Source organism: Gopherus flavomarginatus, chromosome 1, assembly GCF_025201925.1.
Source record: "Gopherus flavomarginatus isolate rGopFla2 chromosome 1, rGopFla2.mat.asm, whole genome shotgun sequence".
Taxonomy (NCBI): Eukaryota; Metazoa; Chordata; order Testudines; family Testudinidae; genus Gopherus; species Gopherus flavomarginatus.
The window spans coordinates 90,766,894-90,792,472 of NC_066617.1; the positions used below are offsets into that span (position 1 = coordinate 90,766,894).

General features: G+C 42.9%; 1 protein-coding gene across 11 annotated transcripts in view; it reads right to left on the reverse strand.

The window, feature by feature from the left end:
• The window catches only part of ANKS1B (ankyrin repeat and sterile alpha motif domain containing 1B), a 746,271-nt gene that overhangs the window by 239,174 nt on the left and 481,518 nt on the right, over positions 1-25,579 (reverse strand). For all 11 annotated transcript variants that reach the window (XM_050934354.1, XM_050934390.1, XM_050934374.1 and 8 more), the window contains one exon: positions 11,185-11,337. In XM_050934354.1, coding sequence (XP_050790311.1) covers positions 11,185-11,337 — 153 coding nt within the window. The remainder of the gene's footprint in view (positions 1-11,184; positions 11,338-25,579) is intronic.

Here is a 25,579-nt window from a genome sequence, read left to right on the forward strand (position 1 = left end):
CGCCCACCCCCCCAAAAAAAACAAAAACAAAACCCAAACCAAAAAACAACCCAGTACAATACAAAGATCTTTGAGGATCTCAGTACGTATCCTGGACATGTTGAAAACTTAACCATATGGGGAATGGGGAAACAAATTACAGCATATATAGTTTTCATATAATTTGCTTATTGAACACAACGTATTACTGATACTATTTCAAAACAGAACTAATCATCTAAGAGTTGTCATTTGGATTTACAGTTCACCAGCCTGCACCAAATTAATTTAATATATGCAATAGAATGTTATTAGTCCCAGGAGCTATAGAGCAAATTCATACACACAGCTTAGCCTCATCAAGAAAAAAACATGCTAGGATAACAGTCACTCAATTCCTTTGCAGTGTTATGAAAATGTGATTGCAAATGTCATGTTTTATGTGTATGAGTAACCATCCTATTGTCAAACATCCACAAAAAACTGCCTAACTGTAGGTATTTGGTCCTACTATTTATACTATATAGCAGGTGTTTGCAAACAGACAAGCTGGGAGCATGTATTTGAATGAATTTTGAAGCTTTTCCCACTACACATTCCTCCAAATCAATCATATACATGAATTCATTGTTTCAGACTTAAGGTTATTTACATATATATATCCACGTGTGGATGTATACATTTGGGATTCTTTATATATAAAACATCTCAAAATACAACCCAAAGGAATTTCTTAGATATGCTAATCACCTCTATATATAGACTACATAATTAGTAGCTGAAAGAACTGTAACTCAAGCTGCCTGCTAGAAATCTTTAAAGATTCCCATAATAACTAGGCAGGCAAGAAATACCTGGTTCCTAATATAACTATCAGAGAATAATAGTCGTTGGTTGTAATCTTTGAAGATCTAGCACAGCTCTTTGCAACCAAGAGTCCAATATACATACTACACTGGAACAGCTGAACAATATGACTTGTTTGCAAACTTTTCAAGATCAGAAATCACAATTGTAAAATACTGAAAATAGTCAGATAGGTTAAATTTTGGGCCTTTGATAGACTTCCTTTAAATTATAGGAGTGCAAAATAAATTAAAGTATCTTTTGAAATTCTTACTACTGGAAAAAATTGCAAAGCATTAATTACAATGTAGATTAGGCTCTACTATTGAAAACAGGGGAAACTGTTGAGTTAAGGGCTGAAAAGTGGCTGTATTTATATGACCTCCTTCTAAATCGAAGATACTTGGGGGAGGAGGAAATAGTCCTGGGCTTGAATGAGAAGGAACCTGCTGGTAGGGAGGGTCAGAGCCAGAAGTGTGTGAATGAGAGATGGGAAATGTCACATCCCAGTCTAACCTATGCTGCACCCAGTCTCCTCTCCCTCAATGCTACTATGCTGGCTCTGCCCTGCATATTACTAGCACAGTGGCATTCGAACAGAGATAGGAGCCTTGGAAGAAACAAATACCATCTAAAAATAAAGTGTGAAAGAAACGCCTTGTGCTGTATTCTGCAAAAGCTTTTCATATTTTCAAAAACAAGAGGGTTGGGAAAAAAGTGGAAGAAAAAATATGCATTTCAGATCTACATACTTTGTTTTGATGGGTTTAAGTATTATTTTAATGTAGTTTTGGGAATCCTGGATTCAAAGAGGCAGCTTAATAAGATGAAGTGAAAATAAGTCCCAGAGCATAGGACTCTTACGGCATTTAAGCCATAGTGTGTGATAATGTAATACAACCTACCCAACCTCACAAAGCAGCAGCATCTGAAGGCATTGTGCCTAAATTGTGCTTGGTGCATAAAGGGGTCAGGCTATGGCCAAGCATGCATCTCACTTCTTTTGCAGAATCAAGCACTATCACCTATTCTAAATTATCCTGGACATTGCATACTGGGAATACAAAGACTGTGGCTGACTTCTGTGAAGGGGTGAGTGTGAATGGGTTCTCTGAGCCTTCTGCATTTTCTTCCACCATCGTTTACTGGAGTGTAAAATTGGTACATCCCATTGAATAAAAGCCCTGTGGGACAAGTACTGTGACTGTATCTTAAAAGCATAATTTCTAGGAAAAAACCATCACTATTGGTATTATACCATGTCCATCACCAGAGCCTTTCAGGAAAGGCTTGATCGAAATGCTAGTGAAGTAAGTGGAAAGATTCCTATTGATTTTAGTGGGCTTTCAATCAGGCCCCAGATGTATAAAATATTAGCAGAGAACCAATCCTTCTTAATAAGCAAAAATGTATGTATCCATATGATCACAATGCAAAATTTGGGTCAGAGCAGAACTCCCAACGAGGGACATCAAAATGACTGCCTCTCCTAAAGTTATCTGCCTACATTAAAAATATTGTCACTAAACCAGCTCTGATATCTATTAACTACATATATTTGTTATAAGTCCATATTCACAGAGCTCAGCTTTGGCTAATTTGACTTAGGCAACAGCATGTGCGTTGTCAGAACAGAAACTTACAGAAACTAGAGAAAAACCCCTAAACATCTGGAAGGAGTTCCACAGAAAAGAAGGCAGAATTCTCTGAGCTCTTAAGTTATCCGAAAGAAAAATAATTTTCATCAAACTCCAGTCATTTTTAACAGGAAAGTTTCTTACTAACAACTTGAGTTCCTAGAGAATATTACTTACACAAGTCCCACAATCTTGGAAGCACTTCTCAGCACCAAAAGTCCTGCAATCGTTTGAAAAGCAATTGCAACCTTTAGAGTCAGAAATGAATGTTCTGAGAGAGTCTAAAGGGCTGTGCCTCCAAACATTCTCAGTTCCTTTTAACTATTTTGAAATACTGCACAGGAGGTAATATTGTCTGAGAATGCCAGTTGCTGGTAAGTAACTGGTAAAAAAAACCTTTCATTTTCCTTCCAGACTTGCCTCTGAAGATGGCACTCTTGGGAGATTAAGCAGTAAAAATGGCCATAGGAGAACTCAGAAATTCTTAATTGAATGTAGATTGATGGAATACTCTCCTAAAAAAAAAGAGAAAAAAGGCATCTCATCTAGGCCCAGAATACAGAGAGCAAAGCTGAATAACCATATAGCAGCTGTACAAAATTCAGCAGTATATGGTCTGCATTTTCCTGTCAAGCTGTGGAACCTGCCTTTGTTCTACAGGAGTAGACTGACACTGCTTAGTGGGACACCTACCTGGTCATAGCAAATCTGAGTGCAGAGCGAGATTTATTTTGAAAATCTCTGCAGATTGTGATCTATATCGAAAATATCTAAATAGAGATTATTTCCTTCCTTGAGTTCGCTTCAAAAATAATAAACAACTGGTTTTTGAAAATATTTGTTCTTGTTGAAATTTTTCAAATGGTAGCCTACAGCACTTAAAACTTCATTTGTGCTGTCTGGCTTTCCCAGGCAAGCTTTGTGATTCTGGGAAGAAGAGTGGGAGATTAGTAGATGAATTCAAGAGAAATTGTAAAAATACATTCTTACCCTAAATTCATCCTTAAAGTAACACCATATCCTTCTTGTTGATGTCTGTGAAAGATCAATCTGCCATAAGTGCCTGAATTTATTTTACGCACCTTATGGAAATAATTTAAACCAATAATGCAATTTGAAAGAGACATATAAAGAGCACTGCCCATAGGCTCAAACTATGGAGATACAAGTCTGGTAAGAATTAAATTTAAGAACACATGAAGCTAAATGATTATACATGATAAAGATAAAAATGAATAATCCATATATGAAATCATTTAGAATGTAGGCAAGTAGAAGATTCTTGTAGTGTACGGATACTGCTGCTGTGGCTAATAGATAAATGAATCTAGATGAAAGATGAACAAGATTTCTTCAGAGGGAATCAGTAGTTCAGACACTGAACAAGAGCAAGGAACATTTTGTTATTAATCTAAATGGAAAAGCATTTCCACTTGAAAGCATAGGTCATCATTTTAGACAGATTAGGCGATTTCAGAAGAATGTGCTTAACCTTTTTCAGAAAGCCAGACTGAGTTCTAGAAAAGGTCTAAACATCCACCCAAGCTAGATAAAGTGAACCTAAATCTGGACATAGAATTTCACCTTGCTCATGGACTAGGAAATCTGAAAGATAAGAGCACAAGCACTGGAAACTCCATTTTCAGGGCAAGGAGAACTGTGTACTGACAAGCCGAGGTCAGGGCTGTTAAAACAATGTGACCTCTGTCCTATCTCACCATCCTGAGAAATTCACAACAGAGGAGGATTGGCAGGTTGTCATAAATCTTTGATTCCAATGTAGGAGAAATGAATCTAACAGAGTCTAAATCACAGAGTCAGGGTCCCTGAAAGAGGATAGAGAAGGAAGCTTGAAGCCAGCATGAAGAAGAGAATAGTGTTTTTTTTCATGTGATTTCAAAGATTCAAGTATTTGAAACAATTCTACTCCGTGGTGCAAGGGAATGAGAGAGAATTTTGAAAAGGTTAAGAAAAGAACAACAGACACAGTAGTAAGCACTAGTTCATAGCTGTTAAGTTGCATATCAAAATAGTTGCTTTGTGCCAGCAAGATGGAGTGAGGAACTAGAGTAGCTAAATGGGTTGGCCTCTATTGCGGACAAAGACTCAAACTGCCCTCCTCTTTAGACTTTCTTAGAATATCCATTTTGTTAGGTATAGTAACTCAAATGGCAACTGCTCTGGGATTGTTAGAACTGATGTTGGAACCAGAATAAAAGCTGCTCTACAGCAGGACAGTAAAATTCAGAGATCTGACAGTTCTAACCTATGTCTGCTTTCCAAAAAAAAACAAAAACAAAAAACATTTGTCTTAGTGCTGAATAGGTCTGTACCTTCAAATGGACAGAAATAGTTATTGACCTTTTTCTGTAACTGTTGTTCTTTGAGCTGTTACATGTTTCCATTCCACTGTAGATGCGTGCATGCCTCAGGCACAGTCATTGAAGATTCTTCCCTCAGCAATACCCGTCAGGGCAGCATGGGTGCCCTCTGCTGCCTCACTGCACTGCATGCAGGTATAAAGCATGGAGTTGTCACTGACCTTTCTCAGTTCCTTCCTACCAGAAAGACCCCAATAGAGAGGGGAATGGACATGTGCAACACATTTCAAACCCAACAATTACAGAAAAAGATTAGTAACTGTTGCTTCATCTTTGAATGACTGCACATCTCCATTCCTCTGTAGTTGACTCAAGTACTTTGAACTGGAGGCTGCTTCGGAGTCCACGTGAACAGGGATTGTAGTATCACCTGTCTAAATCTGGCATCATCTCTAGACTGATAGGAGATGGCATAGTGAGAGGCAAACATACGGATCAATGACTAGGTTGCCGCCCTACAAATATCCAGGATGAGCACATGAGCCAGAAAGGCCATGGAAGCTGCCTACAACCCAGTCAAGTTAGCCAACAATCTACCTGGTGGTGCAATACCAGCCAGTCAGTAGCAAGATGAATACATCTGGAAATACAGGAAGAGATCCTTTTGGTCAATACTGGATGGCCCTTTATTCTGTTCAAACCCTCAGTGAACAGCTGTGATGAAGACTTAAATGGCCTAGTCTGATCCAGGTAAAAAGCTAAAGTTCTTCTAACACCTAGAGCAAGAGTCAGAGCCTTTCAGAAATGGTGTGCCGAGTCTTCATTTATTCACTCTAATTTAAGGTCTTGCGTTTTTAGAAGGTCTCTCTCTACAAGTCTATAATATATAACTAAACTATTGTTGTATGTAAAGTAAATAAGTTTTTTTAAATGTTTAAGAAGCTTAATTTAAATTTAAATTAAAATGCAAAGCTTCCCGGACCGGTGGCCAGGACCTGGGCAGTGTGAGTGCCACTGAAAATCAGCTTGCGTGCCACCTAAATATTGGGGTGGAGAAAGATGGTACTCTGGGGAGTGGCACACTGATTTCAACCAATGGGTAAAAAATGTTTGTCTAGAGGATGTTTGCTTAGATGAACAGGCAGCTACAGAAGAGACAGAGGACATTCTTGTAACTTTTGCCCCTCTTTCTGGACAGGTCTGGGTCTGAGGCATGAAAAGTGGAAACTTTTGGGATTGCTTGGGCAGAACAGCCTTTTTTGTTGTTGCTGGTGTATAAATCACCAGAGACTTAAGGACTGCCCTTGAATCCTTAAGACTATGTAGCTTCTCATCAGTCTTTTCAGAAAGCAAGGAGCCTTCAAATGGCAAGTGTGTGATGGTTTGTTGCACCTCTGGGGAAAGACTTGATGACTGCTGCTGAGAGGAACTCCACATAGTGATGGAGGAAGTCATAACTCAAGCCATAGCCACATATAGACTTGCCTGCAAGGTTGTTCTGGCAACTAGCTTGCCCTCCTCCATCATAGCACTGAACTCTTGCTTTGCCTTGTCCAGAAGCCTGTCCTTAAATTTCAGGTACCCATCCCACAGGCTAAATTATACTGACCCAGCAGAACACGAAGGTTCACGATTCTAAGCTATAAATCTCACATGGAATAAAACTTCCTTCCAAATAGGCCCAGCTTCTTTGCTTCTTTCCCTTTTGGCATTGAGACCTGGTGTCACTGTCTCTTTTTTTCATTAGCAGCCAAGACTAGGAGGAGATGGGTATAAAAATGTTCAAACCACTATGAAGGGATATATAATATCTTCTCTCTACTCTTTTTTGCAATAAGAGGCATAGAAGATGAGGTCTGCCATAAAGCCCTGTCAGGCTTCAAGATAGCCTCATTAATAGGGAGAGCTATCTTAGAGTGTCCTATTGAGGCTAAAATGTCAATCAACCTGTGTGACTTTTTCTGAAACTCTCCTGGTTGGATATCCTGAGTTGCAGCCCATCCTCCTAAACAAGCTCTGATGAACTCTGTAATTGTTAGGGCGGGGGAGGCAGACTCTGTTATTACCGCCTCATCAGAAGATGAAGAAAAGAAAGCTAAGGATTGTTGAGGTCAAGACTTCTCTGAGTCATCCACAGGAGAATCCAGAAGATGCAATTCCCTATGCATGGTACTGTTCCTGGGAATGGGTTGGGCAGATAGTGACCTTGTTGTAGATACTCCTGATGCCTAGCCGATGGAGTAAGACAAGAGGGGGAGCAGAGTTGCTCTAGACTGTGGAGGGAAGTCCCCAGGTTCCAAAAGGGCCATTGATATGGATGGTGAACCAGTTATGTCTGGGCCCTTGGTCCTTGGAATGCTGAGGCCTGTACCACAGTGGGCAGGCACCCCACTGGGGCTGCTGAACATATCTGGGCTGAGACGCATAAGAGCTGACCTCAGAATTTGGTGAGGAGGTGACCTTGTCAGTACAGGGGAGACCAGTTCTAAGTCCAGAGATGAAGTACTTGCAAGATCATTGCTGTTTTCTCCCTAGATGGAATCCTCTTGAGAGGTACATTAACAGTAGCCGCCTTCTGTACTGAATGGTTCATCGAGGCTGAAGCCAGAACCATTGAAGTGTGTATGCCAGATGTCAGTACCAAGTGGAAGTGGTAAATAGCTGGGGAAACTAGTACCAACAGATCTGATAATTCTTGAGCTGCCTCAAAAGCCTTGGGAGTAGACAGCTCTAGAAAGGGCTCTTGGCTCTGTGGTAATACTGTGTTGGCACTTCAGGAATTGGTTGCAAAGGAAGTTTCCTAGGCTCGGAAGTCAGCAACCCCTCTGGGCTTAAAGATTGTGTCTGGGAGTTTCTCTTCTTTGAGTGCCTCCATGTCCTTGCCTCCACTCGGGGCTTTCACCGAAGATTTTGAAGACTTACATAAGGAGTGAGTCCAGTGCTGATACTGAAATGGGAACTGGTGACTTCACGCTGCTAAATACTTATATAAATTTACTCTTATATCTATACTATGTACAAAGCCACTAAATTACACTAAAATTAACACTACAGGTACTATAAACACTAAATAGAGTAACAATTGCAAATGCAAGGATAGTGGCTCCAACAACAATCACTGGTGTTAGGAGGGAACTGAGAGGGTGATTGGGATCGCTCTGCCCTTTATACCTGTGTGCAGTGGCATGAGGCAGCAGAGGGCTGCTCTGACAGGTATCGCTGAGTGAAAAATCTCCAACTGTGCATAAGGCATGCACACACCTACAGTGGAATGGATGTGTGCAGTCACTCAAAGAAGTAAGGTATCCTTGGCAAGTACCTCATGAGGAAGTCAAGGCATACAATCATGAGCGACATCCTAAAGTAACAGATGAGGCCACTGATCTCAGACTCATATCATACACTTAATATTATTGTTATGGAACAGAAGCAGAACCTAAAGTCTCATGACTCAGCCTCAGGCACAGAAACAGATGTTGACACAGAGGTCTGAAACAGGAGAGTGGAATGAAGAATGTTCACCTCTCAGAAAACACTGGAGGGCTTCCCATTGACTTAAAGGAATGAAGTGAGATCTCAAAGACACTTTGCACAGAAACAAGGAGGGGTTCAGATTCAAAGACTCCACTGGATACACGTGGAGACAACATCTGGGGGTACTCAGATCTGCAGTTTCTAATATATTTGTTATTGGATATTTGTGCTGGGCTCAAATGAAGTGTTTCTTCTTCTTATCATGCTTCTGGAACTTCACAATTGAGGACAGCACAATTGAGAATATTTTGAATTGATTTTAGGACTTCAGATGTGATTCTTTGCTCTCTTTCAAGTACTTGGGCTTTGACTTATTAAAACAGAAGCTATAGTTCCAGAATTATAGGATTCTGCCTTTATAGTTTCCTCCATTAAGAAAATTGTTATTATAAATTCCTGTTTTGTATGGCCCAAGGGTGAAGCCAGTATATTCTAAACAATTGCTTGTGGTGGAACCTTCTTAGAAGCAATTTAAACAGCAGGCATGTTGGTCTGAGATGGACATCTTGTTTTAGTAGGATGCACAATGCCTGAAACCCAATATTCGTGTCGATTTCTGAGAGAAAAAATGGGAAATTACAACTGCACATAACAGTAGATACTCACCTACATTACACGTTTGCTCACTGAACTATATTTTTATACAGTTGTTAATAGGCTAATCTACAAGAATTCACAAGAAAAGAGAAAAGAAATTAGTAAAACATACATTTAATAGACTGAGATGACACTTCTGAGCCTCTACTGCTTATGGCAGAAGGTTAGGAACAGAGAACTGTTAGGATAAGAAATTTTGTATAACTTAATCTACAGTGTTCAGTTTGGTGGGTAAGGGGTGAGGGCCATGACAGTTATTGCTTTTCAAATAATTCTAGAGCTGATGGCATCAAGGAAGGTGTCTGCCAAAGTGGGAATGAGCAGGGACAATGTTCAAAGGAGACATAAGATTAATCTTTAACAATTCTAGGGCCCAATTCTGAATTGATTTACACCAGTTTTACAGTAGTGCAACTCTACTGAATTCAGTGTAGTTACTCCTCATTTACATTGGTCTAAGTGAGATCAGAATCAGGCCAGAAGCCTTTAATGAGATTTAAAGAGCCACTGGGGGGAGCTACAGGGTAATTTTTTGCCAAATTGATTTTGGCAAAGTGTTCAGAGTGCATAATTATTTTACAGTAGGTAGCATGGACAGGGAGCCCTGTGAGACAAAGTTCTCCACCCATTACCTTGTTCAGCTCAGTGCTGGTGATTTGTCTGTGTAAACTTCTGAAATAAAGTTTTTCAAGATTTGATTTCTCTGACTCCGCCTCAGGCTTCACAGTTATACTTAAAAAAAAAGCCACATTTAGAGCTAGGATCTGGACATGAGCCTCTAAACTGTATTCAGGTATGTTCATACAATACCCATTGAATTCAACGGGCATTATGCATGTGTAGAACATCTGGGGAGAAATTGGTCCTTACATCAATCCATTTTCATGTTAATAAATGCATGCTATGGGATTTTCATGCAACCACTGTGAGGGGAAGAAATTGTATCACATAATAATTTTATCTTTCAATTTATGAATTCTCTTTTTTCAAGTCCCTGTTCTGGGCTGCATCTGAGCTGTACTCTGTGCAACTCAGGGGATAGTGGAAGATGACTTTATACCATCTTTATGCCCTCCCTTTCCCTAACCCTGAGGTTCACTGAGTTGTTCCCCAGCATAAGTTAGAGCAGCTACTCTAACTTATGCCTGCCTGCCTATGGCCTGCAAGGGACTGTTCTGGCAGTCAGGGGTTGATGGGGCATAGAAGCACTATGGCAATGGCCTCTTCACCAGGGAGAGGAGTACTTCTTCTGTTTCTGTGGGGAGGGTAGAAAGCGTGTGACATAAGTGGTCTTCGCCATCCAGGGAACCGCCTACAGGCTAGTTCAGCTGTCTGTCTGGATGCCTGGAGCAATTGTAGCAATCATCTTTTACAAATAGAAACAATTCAATTGCAGATACCTTAGCCTCTGTGGAAGTTATGTATGATAATGTTTTCCTGTCAAGTTAGCCATTATAACAGTACAAAATTGGACTTGCTCTACAGACAATACATAACACCTTTACAGTTACGTCCATGTATTTGTGCATCACCAAATCTATCGCAACTGAGAGATAAGAATACAAGGTTACAATCAGAAGGGAAGAGTTAAAATACTTTGTTCCTTAAATATAGTTTCTTGAGTACATTCAAGGTTTGTTTTATCTATGCTTCATGTAACCTGAGTATATGGAAAAAATAAATTATAAGCAACCTTCTTGTAAGTATTGTTGCTATACTCTTCTCAGTCAAACTGGAGACAATATGTTTTATAGTTATCACTTTTGTTTTCATGTACCTTTTGGAAAAACATACTTTAAAAGAGTTGTTAGTCTTCCTGAAGCCAAAGCTCATACCATACTAATTTAGTTGCAAGATTAAGAGAAGGACCAAATAAATGGAAATGAAAGGTATATTAATCTCAGGTATAAAAGATGTAATCCAGTGATTCTCAAACTTTTGCATTGGTGACCCCTTTCACACAGCAAACATCTGAGTGCGACTGCCTTCATAAATTAAAAAACACTTTTTTTTATATTTAACACTATTATAAATGCTGGAGGCAAAGCGTGGTTTGGGGGTGGAGGCTGATGGCTCATGACCCCCTGATGGGTCATGACCCCTCAGTTTGAGAACCCTGTAATCTTTAACAATAAATAAGAGACAGGAACAGTTTATGTTGCTATTTCTTTTCATATTATCTCTTTGATTTATAATGGGACACATCAAAGGGTATTTAAAAGTGTGTTCATTACAGAATTGCTTTTCATGCTACAAACAGATCAACTTACATTAACTAATTCACTCTCCCAGATTTTTTTCACAAGTTCCATCGATGTATAGCCATTAATCAGAAAGGATTTGGTATAGTCACCCAGTTCAATGGACTCCAGCCACTCTGCCACAGAGGTGGGGTTGTAGCCATCATTACCAATCTGCTTCATCTGAAATATACAAATGACTAAGGATTACTAGAAATATTATTAAGCACCTTTTATGACAGCAATAAAATATGTTAAGTTTTTGGGTCAGAGTTATCTTATTTTGACTAATAGATAGGTAGAATCAGAGGCTCAAATGGGGAAAGAATAAGTTAAAAATTACTTAGACAAGTTAGATGTCTTCAAGTCACCAGGGCCTGGTGAAATACATTCTAGAATACTCAAGGAGCTGACTGGTCTGATCCATTAGTGATTATCTACGAAAAGTAAAGGAAGATGGGAGAGATTCCAGAGGACTGGAAAAGGGCAAATATAGTGCCAATCTATAAAAGGGAAATAAGGACAACCAGGGGATTACAGACCAGTCATCCTAACTTCAGTACTCAGAAAGATAATGGAGCAAATAATTAACTAATCAGTTTGCAAACACCTAAAAGATAATAAGGTGATAAGTGAGTGTGGTTCACAGTAAAGCTGTAAGGGCATATTGACTGGGGTCCTGCAGGGATCTGTTCTGGGTCCAGTACTGTTCAATATCTTCATCAATGACTTTGATAATGGCATAGAGAGTACACAAAATTTTTGAAGACAATAGCAAGTTGGGAGGGATTGCAAGTGCTTTGGGAGAAACAGGATTAAAATTCAAAATGATCTGGACAAACTGGAGAAATGGTCTGAAGTAAATAGGATGAAATTCAATAAGGACAAATGCAAACTACTCCACTTAGGAAGGAAGAATCAGTTGCACACATACAAAATGGGAAATGACTGCCTAGGAAGGAGTACTCCAGAAAGGGATCTGGAGGACATAGTGGATCACAAGCTAAATATGAGTCAACAGTGTAACACTGTTGCAAAAAAAGCAAACATCATTCTGGGATGTATTAGCAGGAGTGTTGTAAAGAAGACACCAGAAGTAATTCTTCCACTCTACTTGCACTGATTAGGCCTCAACTTGAGTATTGTGTCCAGTTCTGGGTGCCATATTTCAGTAAAGACGTTGAGTCTGGAGAAGAGAAGACTGAGGGGTGACATGATAACAGTTTTCAAGTATATAAAAGAATCGCACTGTTAAACAATAATAGAATACCATTTATTTAAATATTTGTGGATGTTTTCTACATTTTCAAATATATTGATTTCAATTACAACACAGAATACAAAGTGTACAGTGCTCACTTTATTTTTTATTACAAATATTTGCACGGTAAAAAACAAAAGAAATAGTATTTTTCAATTCACCTAATACAAGTACTGTAGTGCAATCTCTTTATCATGAAAGTTGAACTTACAAAGGTAGATTTATGTACAAAAAAACTGCATTCAAAAATAAAACAATATAAAATTTTAGTGCCTGCAAGTCCACTCAGTCCTACTTCTTGTTCAGCCAATCACTCAGACAAACAAATTTGTTTACATTTGCAGAAGATAATGCTACATGCTTCTTGTTTATAGTGTCATCTGAAAGTGAGAACATGCATTCTCATGGCACTATTGTAGCTGGTGTCACAAGATATTTACATGCCAGATGCACTAAAGATTCATATGTCCCTTCATTCTTCAACCACCATTCCAGGGGACACACATCCACGCTGATGACAGGTTCTGCTCAATAACAATGCAAAGCAGCTTTCTTTTTTGGTGGTTTGGGTTCTGTAGTTTCTTCATCAGAGTGTTGCTCTTTTAAGACTTCTGAGAGCATGCCTCAGATTTTGGAGGGCAATTCAGATTCTTAAACCTTGGGTCGAGTGCTGCAGCTATCTTTAGAAATCTCACATTGGTACCTTCTTTGTGTTTTGTCAAATCTGCAGTGAAAGTGTTCTTAAAATGAACAGCATGTGCTGAGTCATCATCCGAAACTGCTCTAACATTAAATATATGGCAGACTGCTGGTTAAACAGAGCAGAGGACATACAATTCTCCCTCAAGGAGTTCAATCACAAATTTAATTAATGCATTGTTTTTTAATGAGTTTCATCAGTATGGAAGCACGTCCTCTGGAATGGTGGCCAAAGCATGAAGGGGCATACGAATGCTTAGCATAGCTGGCACGTAAATACCTTGCAATGCCAGCTACAAAAGTGCCATGCAAATGCCTGTTCTCACTTTCTGGTGACAATGTAAATAAGAAGAGGGCAACATTATCTCCTGTAAATGTAAATAAACTTGTTTGTCTTAGCTATTGGCTGAAGAAGAAGTAAGACTGAGTGGACTTGTAGGCTCTGAAGTTTTACATTGTTTTGTTTTTGAGTGCAGTCATGTAACAAAAAAAATTCTACATTTGTAAGTTGCACTTTCATGACAGAGATATTACAGTACAGTACTTGTCTGAGGTGAATTGAAAAACACTATTTCTTTTGTTTATCATTTTTACAGTGCGAATATGTATAATCAAAAATAATATACATTTTGATTTCAATTACAAGACAGAATATTATATATACGAAAATGTAGGAAAAACATCCAAAATACTTAATAAATTTCAATTGGTTTTCTATTGTTTAACAGTGTGATTAAAACTGCGATTAATCCCAATGAATTTTTTTAATCACGATTAATTTTTTTGAGTTAATCGTGTGAGTTTTCTGTGATTAATCGACAGCTGTAAGTACTGGATCAAACTGCATATGCGAGAAGAATGAATTACACAACAGCATCAATGTGCAATAATATTATAAGTATCACATCATTAAACAAAAGTGTAACTACTGCTAACTCAGTCATATATTACAGTAGTAAATTTTTAAGAAGATTTAGGAGGTTTAGAAGGCTTTATATTTTGCATAGAATTTATGGTATGTTTGAAACTTTAATACACTCAGTGCTGGCAGCCTCCTACTTTTCTCTGCTATACATATTTTTACTTGAAGGTAACAAAACAAGAGTGACAGGAGCATAATGCTTTTGAGCTTAAGTTTTAAGTGAATGACAATGTAATTTAAAAACTAGAGATTGCTGAACTTAAAATCTTGCCTGAACCAATTGTATTTCTTTATAGTTTATTTGAAATATAATTTGAATGCAAGGCAGTAGAAAAAATTTAGTTTGCTTTTGAAAGCTGGAGTACTGTTCACCGAAATATACAATGCCGTCACTTCAAATACTTGGCAGACACCTAGCACATCATGATCTTGATCTTATTTTGTTGCAGTTTCCTGGAGGAACAGGCAAAACTAGGCACGCTGCGGGGGTGGGTGGGGGGGGTGTCTGTCACTCTGTTCTCTGGCTCTTTGTTGCACGTGCTGGATATAAAACTTTATACGATGAATGTGAGATTGTTGTCTTAGATCATAAAACAGGGACTGGCAGGTTTCCCCAGAGCAGGGGACCGCAGAAGCCCTGAGAGCTCTGATTCTGAGGCAGTCCACCTGGAGTGCTGTGCCTGAGTAGGGCACCCAGTGTCCCCATGTAGGGAAGTGGTGTGTTTCCCTGGTGCCCTGGAGAGGGACGAGCTCCATCGGACACCAGAGTGGGCAGAGCCAAAGCACTTCAAGCCCACCCCCCAGAGGGTCAGAGGCCAGACTTGAAGTATAAGAGCCCAATCCTGAAGCTCACTCGAGAGGCAGCCGTTGGAGAGGCCAGATGCCTGCGGTACAGCTTCCACTGGGACACGTTGAGACTGGCCTGACCGGCTGACACTCGATGTGGATCAGCGTGTGGGAGAGTTGCCAAGCCTACCCCTCCAGAACAGTTGCTGAGCTTACCCCTCACCAGCTACCCCGAGGATCCAATGGTGATCGACACCCCCGAGGACACCACTTTGACCCAGGTACCTCCAGAGGGGAAGTAGCCCGGGGACAGCCGACCCAAGTCTGGCTGAAACAGCCGGAACTCATGTCAGTGTGTTGCGGTCGGGATCCCCTCTGACACAGCAGTGGGTCTTTGGCCGCTGCTAGGGCCCTGGGGCTGGGACGCAGTGGAGTGGGAGGGCCTGTGTCCCCCCTGCCACCCAACGCGTGGGTGGCAGTCTCCCCCTCTTCCAGGCCGTTCGGAGCCTGAAGCGTGGGTGTACTATCTACCTCTATTTGCTCGGCCCCTGTCTGAGGGCCTGAGCCTTGAACTCATTGCTGCCTCGCCCTGACCCAGGGCCTGGGCTTGTTAACTGCTAACTGCTACCTGTGTTTGCTCAGCCCCCTGCTGGATGGTTTGTGTCAGGACTAAGGGAGGCGGTGTGGTTCCCCACTGTCCTGGAGAGGGACGAACCCTGACGAACCCTCTCTACACCCCAGTTTCTGAGAAAGCTTTCCCTGGAGCCAGGTCTCCTAGCACAGATTGAAGGAGAATGACAATTCCAATTCATGGAGAACGTCAACATTTTGGGAGGTTGTTCTGAACTGGAATGAAACCAGACTTTGAAATCATCTGTGAAACAGAATTATTGTTCTCTGCCCAGCTTTACTACAGCCATCCATAACTCAGTTTTTACTATAAGCCTGCTCTACATTAAATCTCATTCACTGACATGAGAGATACAGCCCTTCAGTCACAGAAGTAGAGATAATAGACTAGGTAGCTTATTACTTATTCCATACTTATCTCCAATCCCCATTTTATGATCTAAAACAACAATTTCACATCACCATAAACTTTCATATCCAGCACCTGCAACAAAGAGCTAGAGAATACAGCGGAAGACCATCTGTGCAGCATGTCTACTTTTGCCAGTTTGGCAGCAGTGCCTGATCCGGATGTGCATGCGCAGTAGCCACCTTGTGGTATTGTTGGCGCTTGCGCGTCCCAACCCCCTCAGTTCCTTCTCTACTGTAAAGCTCATATAGGAAACTCCAGAGTAGAGGAGAGGAGGGCAGGTAGTGGAGCACCCACAGGGACACACATCTCCAAGAACCTCAGTTACTGCACAAGGTGAGTAACCTTCTCTTCTTTGAATGCTGTCCCTGTGGGTGCTCCACTTTAGGTGACTGTAGAGCAGTACCCTGTTATGGAAGGTTGGGTTCCAGAGCAGGTTGAACACTTGATGATAATACAGTAAGGCCGAGTACTGCACTGTTCTCAGAGCTTTTCATTATTGCACAGTGGCTTGTGAACATGTTTTATTGAAGCCCAGGTGGGAGCCTGACATATTTCTTTGTTTGGGACATAATGTAGAAAAGCAGTTGAGGTAGAAACGGCTCTCGTTGAATGGGCTCTGATCCCTGTCGGGGGTTCTATCTTTTGTTGCTAATAACATAGGTGGATGCAAGTCGAAATCCATTTTGATAGTCTGTTTTGAAATGGCTGAATAATGGTGGAGATGAAGAGTCTTGGTGACTAAAAGAAAGGTTTTGTTCTCTCTAGATAGAATGCTAGTGCTCTTCTAACATCGACTGTGTGGAGAACAGATTCCTGGGTAGACCCATGTGGCTTTGGGTAGAATGCAGGGAGATGTATAGGTTGATTGATATGGAATGATGAGGGTATCTTAGGTATGAATTTAGGGTGTGGTCACATAGTCACTTTGTCCTTAGAGAATATAGTATAAAGATAGATGGGCCATGAGTACCCTGATCTCACCCACTCTACGTGCTGAGGTGATCACAACTAGGAATTCTACCTTCATTGATAGGAATAGTAGTGAACAGGGTTTGAAGGGTGCTCTGGTAAATCCTCTGAGGACTAAGATTAGGTCCCATGCTGCTGTAGGGTTGCAGACTTCAAGGTACATGTTCTGAAATCCTGCAAAAAAGCATTTTGTAATTGGATGTGTGAAGGCTATGAAACCATCAGTCTTATGATGGAAGGCGGATATGGCAGTGAGGTTTACCTTGAGTGAACTAATGGACAGCCCTGAGTGTTTCAAGTGTAGCAAGTACTCCAGGATCTCATGGATTGGTGTTGTATGTGCAGATGTGTTTGTCGTGACACCACAAAGTGAACCTTTTCCATTTATGCAGGTAAGTAGTGCATGTGGTGATTTTCCTGCTATTTAGTAATACATTTTTAACCTCTTCTGAACAGGTTAGTTCGTCTCATTGGAGCCATCAAGGAGCCAGGCCTTTAGGTGGAGTTTTGGTAGATTTGGATGAAAGATTCGACCCTCATCCTGAGACAGGAGATCCCGTCGAATGGGAAATGGTGGGAATGCGTACAGGAGGGGAGCATTCCATATGATGAGGAAGGCATCTCCTAGGGAGTGTGGTCCTAGTCCTGCTTGCAAGCAAACACTTTGGCATTTGCAGTTTTGTGCTGTTGTGAACATGTTGATGTGTGGTAGTCCCCACATGCGGAATATGTGTTGTGCTACTTTGTTGTTCAGCTCTCATTCGTATTCTTTGGAAAACTGTCTGCTCAACATGTCTGCCGTCATGTTCTCTTGTCCTGGGAGGTAAGATGCAGCAATAGTAATAATGTGGGTAATGCACCAGTTCCATAGTTTCACAGCTTCTGTGCATAGGGAATGAGAATGCACTCCTCCCTGCCTGTTTATGTAGAACATACAGGCTATGTTGTCTGTCATTATTTTTACCGATTTGTTCCTTATCACCAGAAGGAAGTGTTTGCATGCATTTCGAATTGCTCGTACTTCGAGTAGATTGATGTGTAATAATGACTCCTTGGGAGACCATTTCCCTTGGATTTTGTGATGGTTCAAGTGTGCACCCCATCCTATCAGTGGGGCATCTGTGGTGATTAGGATGGATGCAGGGACTTGTTGGAATTGAACCCCAGTGCACACATTGCTCGGTATTGTCCACTATTGTAGGGACTGTGTGACTTTCGGTGGTAGCGATAGGATTTTGTTTAGGTTGTGTCTGCATGGTATGCATACCGTGCTTAGCCATCCCTGGAGACACCGCATGTGCAGTCATGCGTGTTTCACTATGAAAGTAGAGGCAGCCATGTGTCCTAATAGTTGCAGGCATGTGCATGCAGAGACTGTCAGACTGCTTGTGATCATAGATACAAGAGAGGTCATTGTGAAAATCTGGACCTTGGTAGGGAAGCTTTTGCTTCTACTAAGTCTACGTAAGCGCCGATGAATTCTAGTTGTTGCACCGGAACTAGTGTCGATTTCTTCTCGTTTATCTGTAGGCAGAAAGTACGGAAGAACATTATAGTTCTCTGTGTAAAGTTTGTTGCTTCTGTTTGAGTGCAACCCTTTAACAGGCAATCATCCAAGTACAGGAATATCATGATTCTCTGTCTCCGTAAGGATGCTGCTACTACTGCCAGGATCTTGGTGAAGACTCTCAGAGCTGTGGATAGTCCGAATGGTAGCACTCTATATTGGAAGTGGTCTCTGCTTACTGTAAATCAGAGGAATCATCTGTGTGTGGGGTGCATAGTGATGTGAAAGTATGCGTCTTGTAGGTCGAGGGCTGAAAACCAGTCCCCTTCTTCCAGTACTGGGATTATTGAGGTCAGTGTGACAATTTTGAATTTGTGGGTATGAACAAATTTGTTGAGTTTCCTGAGCTCTAAGATAGGTCTCCATCCTCTGTTTTTTGTTTGTGTTAGAAAGTAGTGGGAGTAGAATCCTTTTCCTCTGTGCTCTGCTGGAACCTGTTCTATGGCACCTAGCTGTACAAGATTGTTTACTTCTTGTCTCAGAAGATGCTCGTGAGAAGGATCCCTGAAGAAGGATGGAGGTTAAAAGGGATGGTATATTCTGATATTATTTCCAGCAGCCAATTGTCTGTGGTGATGGATGCCCACGCTAGCTAAAATGGTTGAAGTTGATGGCCCATAGTTTGGGTATTCGATGTAATTTGCTCTGGAAGTTGTGGGAGGTCGACCCTCGACCAATTATTGGTTCGGGTTGTCATGGTTCCTGTTATACTGTTGGAATCATCTGCGTCTATTTGGGGATGTATATATAACCCAAGTATGGAGTGTGGCACAGGAGTCCTTCACTGACTGTAGGACATCATCTGTTTTTGATTAAAATAATTTCTCCCCATCAAATAGGAGATTCACTGCTTTGGTTTGCAGTTCCTGTGGGACTCCTGAGGCTTGCAGCCAGGAGGCTCTCCTCATGACTATGGCAGTAGCTATTGTATGGGCTGCTGTGTCTGCTGTATCAAGGGAAGCTTGTAGTGCAGTTCGGGCTACTAGTTGTCCCTCCATCATGATGGCTTGGAACTGCTCCTTCTTTTCCTCTGGAATATTTGATAGGAACTCGTTCAGTTTTTGGTAGTTGTCATGGACATACTTCGCCAATAGGGTGGTATAGTTCGCCATGCAGAATTGGAGTGTCGCTGACGAGTATGCTTTTCAGCCAAAAAGATCTAATCTCTTGGTGTCTTTGTCTTGAGGTGTGTTCTTAAATTAGGGCTGTTTACCCGTCTGATTTATGGCATCCACCACCCATGAAGTTGGTTTTGGGTGGGAGAATAAAAAGTCCATGCCTTTGTTGGGGACTGTAGAGGGACTCAGCCATGCTTGTCCCTCTCCGGGTCGGTGGGGGACCACATCACCTCGTTATGTCCTGATGGTTGCTGGTGTGGAATCTGTCTGATTGTGGGAGTCTCTCACAGGGGTGACCAGGGAGATGCCACAAAACAGTTATTCGTGTCCAATCATGGGCGGTGAGTGCCAGTGGGCAGTGGCTCAGGCATTCAGGCAGGGCTGAGCAACAGTTCTGCAATTACCAAGCCCAGTCCCTGGGTCAGGGCAGGGCGGCAATTAGTCTATGACTCTGGCCCTTAGGCAGGGGCTGAGCAGCAGTTTATAAGTAACAGGCCCAGGCCCGGAGTCAGGGCGGGGCAGCAAGGAGTCAGTGGCTCAAGTCCTCAGGCAGGGGCTGAGCTCAGCCAGGTTAACAACAAGCCCAGACTCTTGGCTCTGAAGGGCTGGGGAGAGGGGGAGACTGCCATCCACAAGTTGGGGGGCAGGGGGGACGCAGGCCCATCCACTCCACTGCGTCCCAGCCCGGGGACCTAGCAGTGGCAGAAGGCCTGCTGCTAAGTCAGTGGGGATCCTGGCCGCAAAACACTGACATTGGCACTGGCAATGCTGCAGCCAGACTAGGGTTGGCTGCCTCGGGCTACTTCCTAACTCCCCCTCTAGAGGTACCTAGGTCAGGATGGTATCCTCAGGGGGTCAAGCACCCTGAGGTCGGCTTGGCAGCTCCTCTGGGTAACTGGCGAGGGGCAGGCTTGTCAGCTCCTCCAGGTAACTGGTGAGGGGCAGGCTTAACTGCTCCTCTCGGTTCTGGTCAGTGTCAGGTGTTGGTTGGGCAGGCCAGTCTTTGAGTCTGCCACTGTTGCCGGGGTCTCCCAGCCAGGAGCTAGGCTGGAGGCATCTGGCCTCTCCAGCAGCTGTGCCCCAAGTGAGCTCTGGCCCCATGCTTTTCTACTTCCTGTCCTGCGACTGACCCTCTGGAAGGCGGACTCAGAGCTCTCTGGCCCCACATACTCTGGTGTTCGGAGGGGCTTGTTCCTCTCTGGGGTGGCGGGAGACCACACTGCCTTGTTACAGCCCCACTGCCCTCCAAGTCTGGCTCCTGCTCGTTGGGGACAAACTCTTCCATATATCCCAGGTGGGACAGAAAATCCGCATTTGCATAGTTCTTACCCATCTTATGGCGAACAGTAAAAGCATTATTATTTTTCATTTTGGCCAGCCACTGGAGTGAGGCGTGGTCAGTGACCAGCGTGAACGGGCCCCCAAGGAGGTAATAATGCAGGGCGTCACAAGCCCATTTCACTCCTTTTCTACAACCGCATAGTTCTTCTCCCATGGAAACAATTTCCAGCTAATATGCAAGACCGGGTGTATTCTCCGTCGATCCCCTGGGACAGGACGGCCTCAAGTCCTACCTTTGAGGCGTCTGTCTGGAGGATGAACTCCTGGTCGAAGTCTGGGCTATAAAGGACAAGTTTATGGCAGAGACTCTCTTTGAGTGTCTGAAAGGCAACTTCGCACTCCGGGGTCCAACCACATGCCTGCGGCTGTCCTTGGTCAAAAGCCTAGTCAAGGGGGCTGCGATGGACACAAATTGGAAAATAAAGTGCTGATAGTAGCTGGCAAGTCAGTGCCAGGCAAGCTGCCAGGGCCTGAACCTTTCCCATGAGGGGCTTCACTTCTCCTTTCCCTATGGCGTGCCCGAGATATGTGGTCTCTTGCCATCCTATACAGCATTTATTTGGATTGGCCATTAACCCATCTGCCCGCAGGGACCTTAGGATCGCAGCTACCCACCCTAGACGGTCCTCCCAATGTCAGCTGTAAACAACCACATCATTCAGGTATGCTGCAGCATAGTCTTGGTGGTGTTGGAGGATGCAGTCCATCAGCTGTTGAAATGTTGCCAGTGCCCCATGAAGGCCAAAGGCCATCTGAGTAAATTGATACAGGCCCATTGGGGTAGCAAATGCAGTCTTTTCTCTGGAGGCAGGGTTGAGGGAGATCTGGCAGTACCCTTTGCTCAGATCAAGTGTGGTGAGGAAGCGGGCCTCCTCTAGACAGCCCAGAAGTTCATCTACACAGGGCATCGGATATGTATTGAATTTTGAAATGGTGTTTATGCATCAGAAGTTGATACAGAAGTGCTGTGTTCTATCAGGCTTGGGTACCAGCACTACTGGGCTGCGCCCAGTTGGACTGTGAAGGTTCATGGGAACGGCTGCAGGAGGCACTGGGTCTGCTTACATTGCCCCTCGGTAAGTGTCTCGCTGAAGTGGGGTCCTGCAGGGTCCTCTGTCAGGGATACACAGGGGTCCAGCTCTGGCTCCGGTGGGTAAGGGTTAATTAATAGGCCCTCCTACTCCCGCCAGGGCTTCAGAAGGTTGATATGGTATCATTGAGTTTTCTTGCGCCAGTCGAGCTGGTTGATCTCAAAAGTGTCGTGCCCGACCTTTCGGACCGCCTCATAGGGTCCTTGCCAATGGGCCAGAAGCTTTGGCTTGCTTGAGGGCAGGAGAAGCAGGACCCGATCGCTGGGTTTGAAGCCATGGATCTGTGTGTCCCAGTTACAGGCTTGGGCCTGAGTTTCCTGCGCGGCCTTCCAGTTTTCTGAGCTAGGGCTCCTGCCTGAGTGAGGCATTCCTGGAGCTGAAGGGCGTAGTTCCGGAGGCCCTGAGTTGGTGACGGGACTTGCTCCGAGGTCTCGCACATGAGGTCCAGCAGCCCCCGTGGGCGACGTCCATTCAATAGCTCAAAGGGAGAAAATTTCATGGAGGATTGGGGCACCTCACAGACTGCCAGAAGCAAGGGCGGGAGTAGCTGATCCCACTGGCATAGGTCTTCTGGGGGAAACTTGTGCAGCATGTCCTTCAGGGTGCAGTTAAACTGTTTAACCAAGCCGTTGGTTTGTGGGTAGTAAATGGATGTGACTAGCTGCTTAATCCCCAGGAGCTCGCACACCTGCTGCAGCTGCTGGGAGGTGAAGTTGCTGCCCTGGTCAGTGAGGATTTCCCAGTGCAGGTCCATGCAGGCGAAGACCTTCATGAGTTCTTTAGCGATGGTTCGGGTGGTGATGCTCCGTAGAGGTACTGCTTCGGGGAAATGAGTGGCATAGTCCACAACGACCAGAATGTACTGAAATCCGGCAATGCTTTTCGGAAGGGGGCCCACCAAGTCCACGGCCACTCGCTCGAATGGCGTTTCTATAATGGGCAGGTGGATCAACTGGGCCATGGGTGTCCGTGGGGGAGCAGCTAGCTGACATTCTGGACAGGAACTGCAATAGTTCCTTACCTCCTGGTGCACACTGGACCAGAAGAACCGCATAAGAATATGGGCGAGGGTCTTTTCATGGCCCAAGTGCCCTGCAGCCAGGATGTCGTGAACGAGTTTCATTACAGCTCGCCAGTGACATTGAGGTATGAGCAGTTGGGTCTGGAGCTCTCTGGTGCATGGGTCTTAGTCCATCTGATAGACACGGTTGTGGTCCAACTTGAAATGGGGTCACAGCTTTGCCCGGTACAGATTGAGCAGGGTCCCATTAACGGCTGTTAGCCGCTCATACACTTGACTGAAGGTGAGGTCCTCCCTTTGGTCCTGGAAAAAATTGGTGCTAAGCATGGGTTTGACAGGGGGCCCCAGTGGGGGTCCTCAGACTCTCCTCCCTGTCGTTGGGGTCTGGATCCTCCCCCTCCTTGGAGCGGGTCTCGGGGCAGCCCCCCTCCAGTGCTGGGGTGACCTCACGGCCTTTCTTGGCATTTGAGCTAAGGACCTCTGGGAACTCGGGCCAATCAAATCCCAGAATCACCAGGTAGGCTAGTCGAGAAGCCAGGCCAACCATCATCAGACGCGTGACTCCATGCATGGTTAGTCAGACTTGGGCACTGGGGTAGGGCCATACATCACCATGGATGCATTGCAGTTGGATCATCCCCAGGTGTGGATCAGCCAGGAGTCCTAAGCTTTGGTGGATAAGTGTCTGGCCTCAGCCTGAATCAATCAGGACCAGGGTTGGGCAGTCTCCGACAACTACTGGCACCGCAATCTTGGTGGCCTGTGGGCATTGGGCACGGGTTTCTCCCACAGAAACATGACCGAAGCTGCAGTCTATCTCAGTGCAGTCACGTTGCAAGTGTCTGTATTTTCCGTAGGATAATTAGTGTAATGACCCAACCATTCCCAGAATAAATGGACACAAATCTGACATCAGGAATCATAACATTCAAAAACCAGTGGGAGAACACTTCAACTTCTCTAACCACTCAGTGACAGACTTGAAGGTGGCAATTTTGCAACAAAAATACTTCAAAAACAGACTCCAAAGAGAGACTGCTGAACTCAAATTAATATGCAAATTAGATACAATTAACTTAGGTTTAAACTGACACTGGGAATGGTTGGGTCATTACACTAACTGAATCTATTTCCACATATTAAGTTTTTCTCACATCTTCTATGGGTCATCTCGATTATCACCTCAAAGGTTTTTTTTCCTCCTGCTGATACCACCTCATCTCAATTGATTGGCCTCTTACAGTTGGCATGGCTACTTCCATCTTTTCATGTTCTCTGTATGTATAAATATCTTCTTTCTATGTGTTCCATTCTATGCATCCAAAGAAGTGAGCTGTAGCCCACGAAAGCTTATGCTGAAATAAATTTGTTAGTCTCTAAGGTGCCACAAGTACTCCTATTCTTTCTATTAACTTCAGTGTAGTTACTCCATATATACATCAGTGAGTGACCAGAATTTGGTCCAGTATCTCCAACCCAACACTATAATAAAAAATGGCACTATGAAAGCAGTAATCTGATTGGATGATTCCAACTATGTTTATCTGTTATATTCATACTATACTCTGGTCTTCCAATCAATTTCTCCTCAGATAAATCTTTACTAAGGGAAGAAATAGTAACATATTTTTAAGATTCTAGTTTAAATCCTCTTTGTTATACTGGTATAAATACACTATAGGGAAATACAGAATGAAATTTGTCTATTTAAAAAAAAATAATTTTTTTCCAGTACTAAAATATTATAAACTTTAACAGGTAAGTTCCTAAATCTTCCACTGGTGTCAGAAATGCAAAAGTTTCATTACTCAGCAGGCAACCAGCATCTAAGCAGCAAAGGACAGTTTTCATTTTGCACTACTGGCTCTCTGCTGCATTTCCAATCCTATTTCCACAAAAATGAAGGTTGGATCAGGTAAAAGAAAGCTTTTAAAAAAATCAATATTTTCAAAGTCTAACATTAGATTTGTCACTTGTTATTTTACTCTCTAAGCTTATCCAGTAGTTTCTGATGCAAAAAGTTGGGTTTGAAATAGTGTCAAGACATAAGAGTTTCTCAAAAAACACTTCCCCTTCCTTCAGTGTTCTAGTTATAGACAATCACAGGAGGAGAAATACAAAAAAGACCCACAAGAACCCCTTGAAGTTTTAAAAGAATTGTGAATGAAGTAGGGAAGTTTTAAAAGCCAATTAAATTAAAAGATTTTTATCTATCATCACTCATAGAACCATAGGGTTAGAAGAAACTGCAAGGGTCATCTAGGCTAAACCCCTGCCAAGATGCAGGATTTGTTGGGTCTAAACTACCCAAGAGAGTTGGCTATCCAGCCTCCTTTTGAAAACCTCCAGTGAAGGAGCTTCCACAGCCTTCTAGGCAGTCTGTTCCATTGTCCTACTGTTCTTTCATGGTTGGGTATCTTAAAACACCTAAAAATGTATATACTTATCTTGAAAATATGAAAATCAACAGATTAACAAATATACTAGCACTGTACGTTTCCCTGCAGGACGTGAAAAGATTTTCAAAACTTGCAGTGTGCTATTGAGAATATAACCAAGATGAGCTCTATTAGATAAGAGTTGTTATAATACTGATTTATGGGTTATA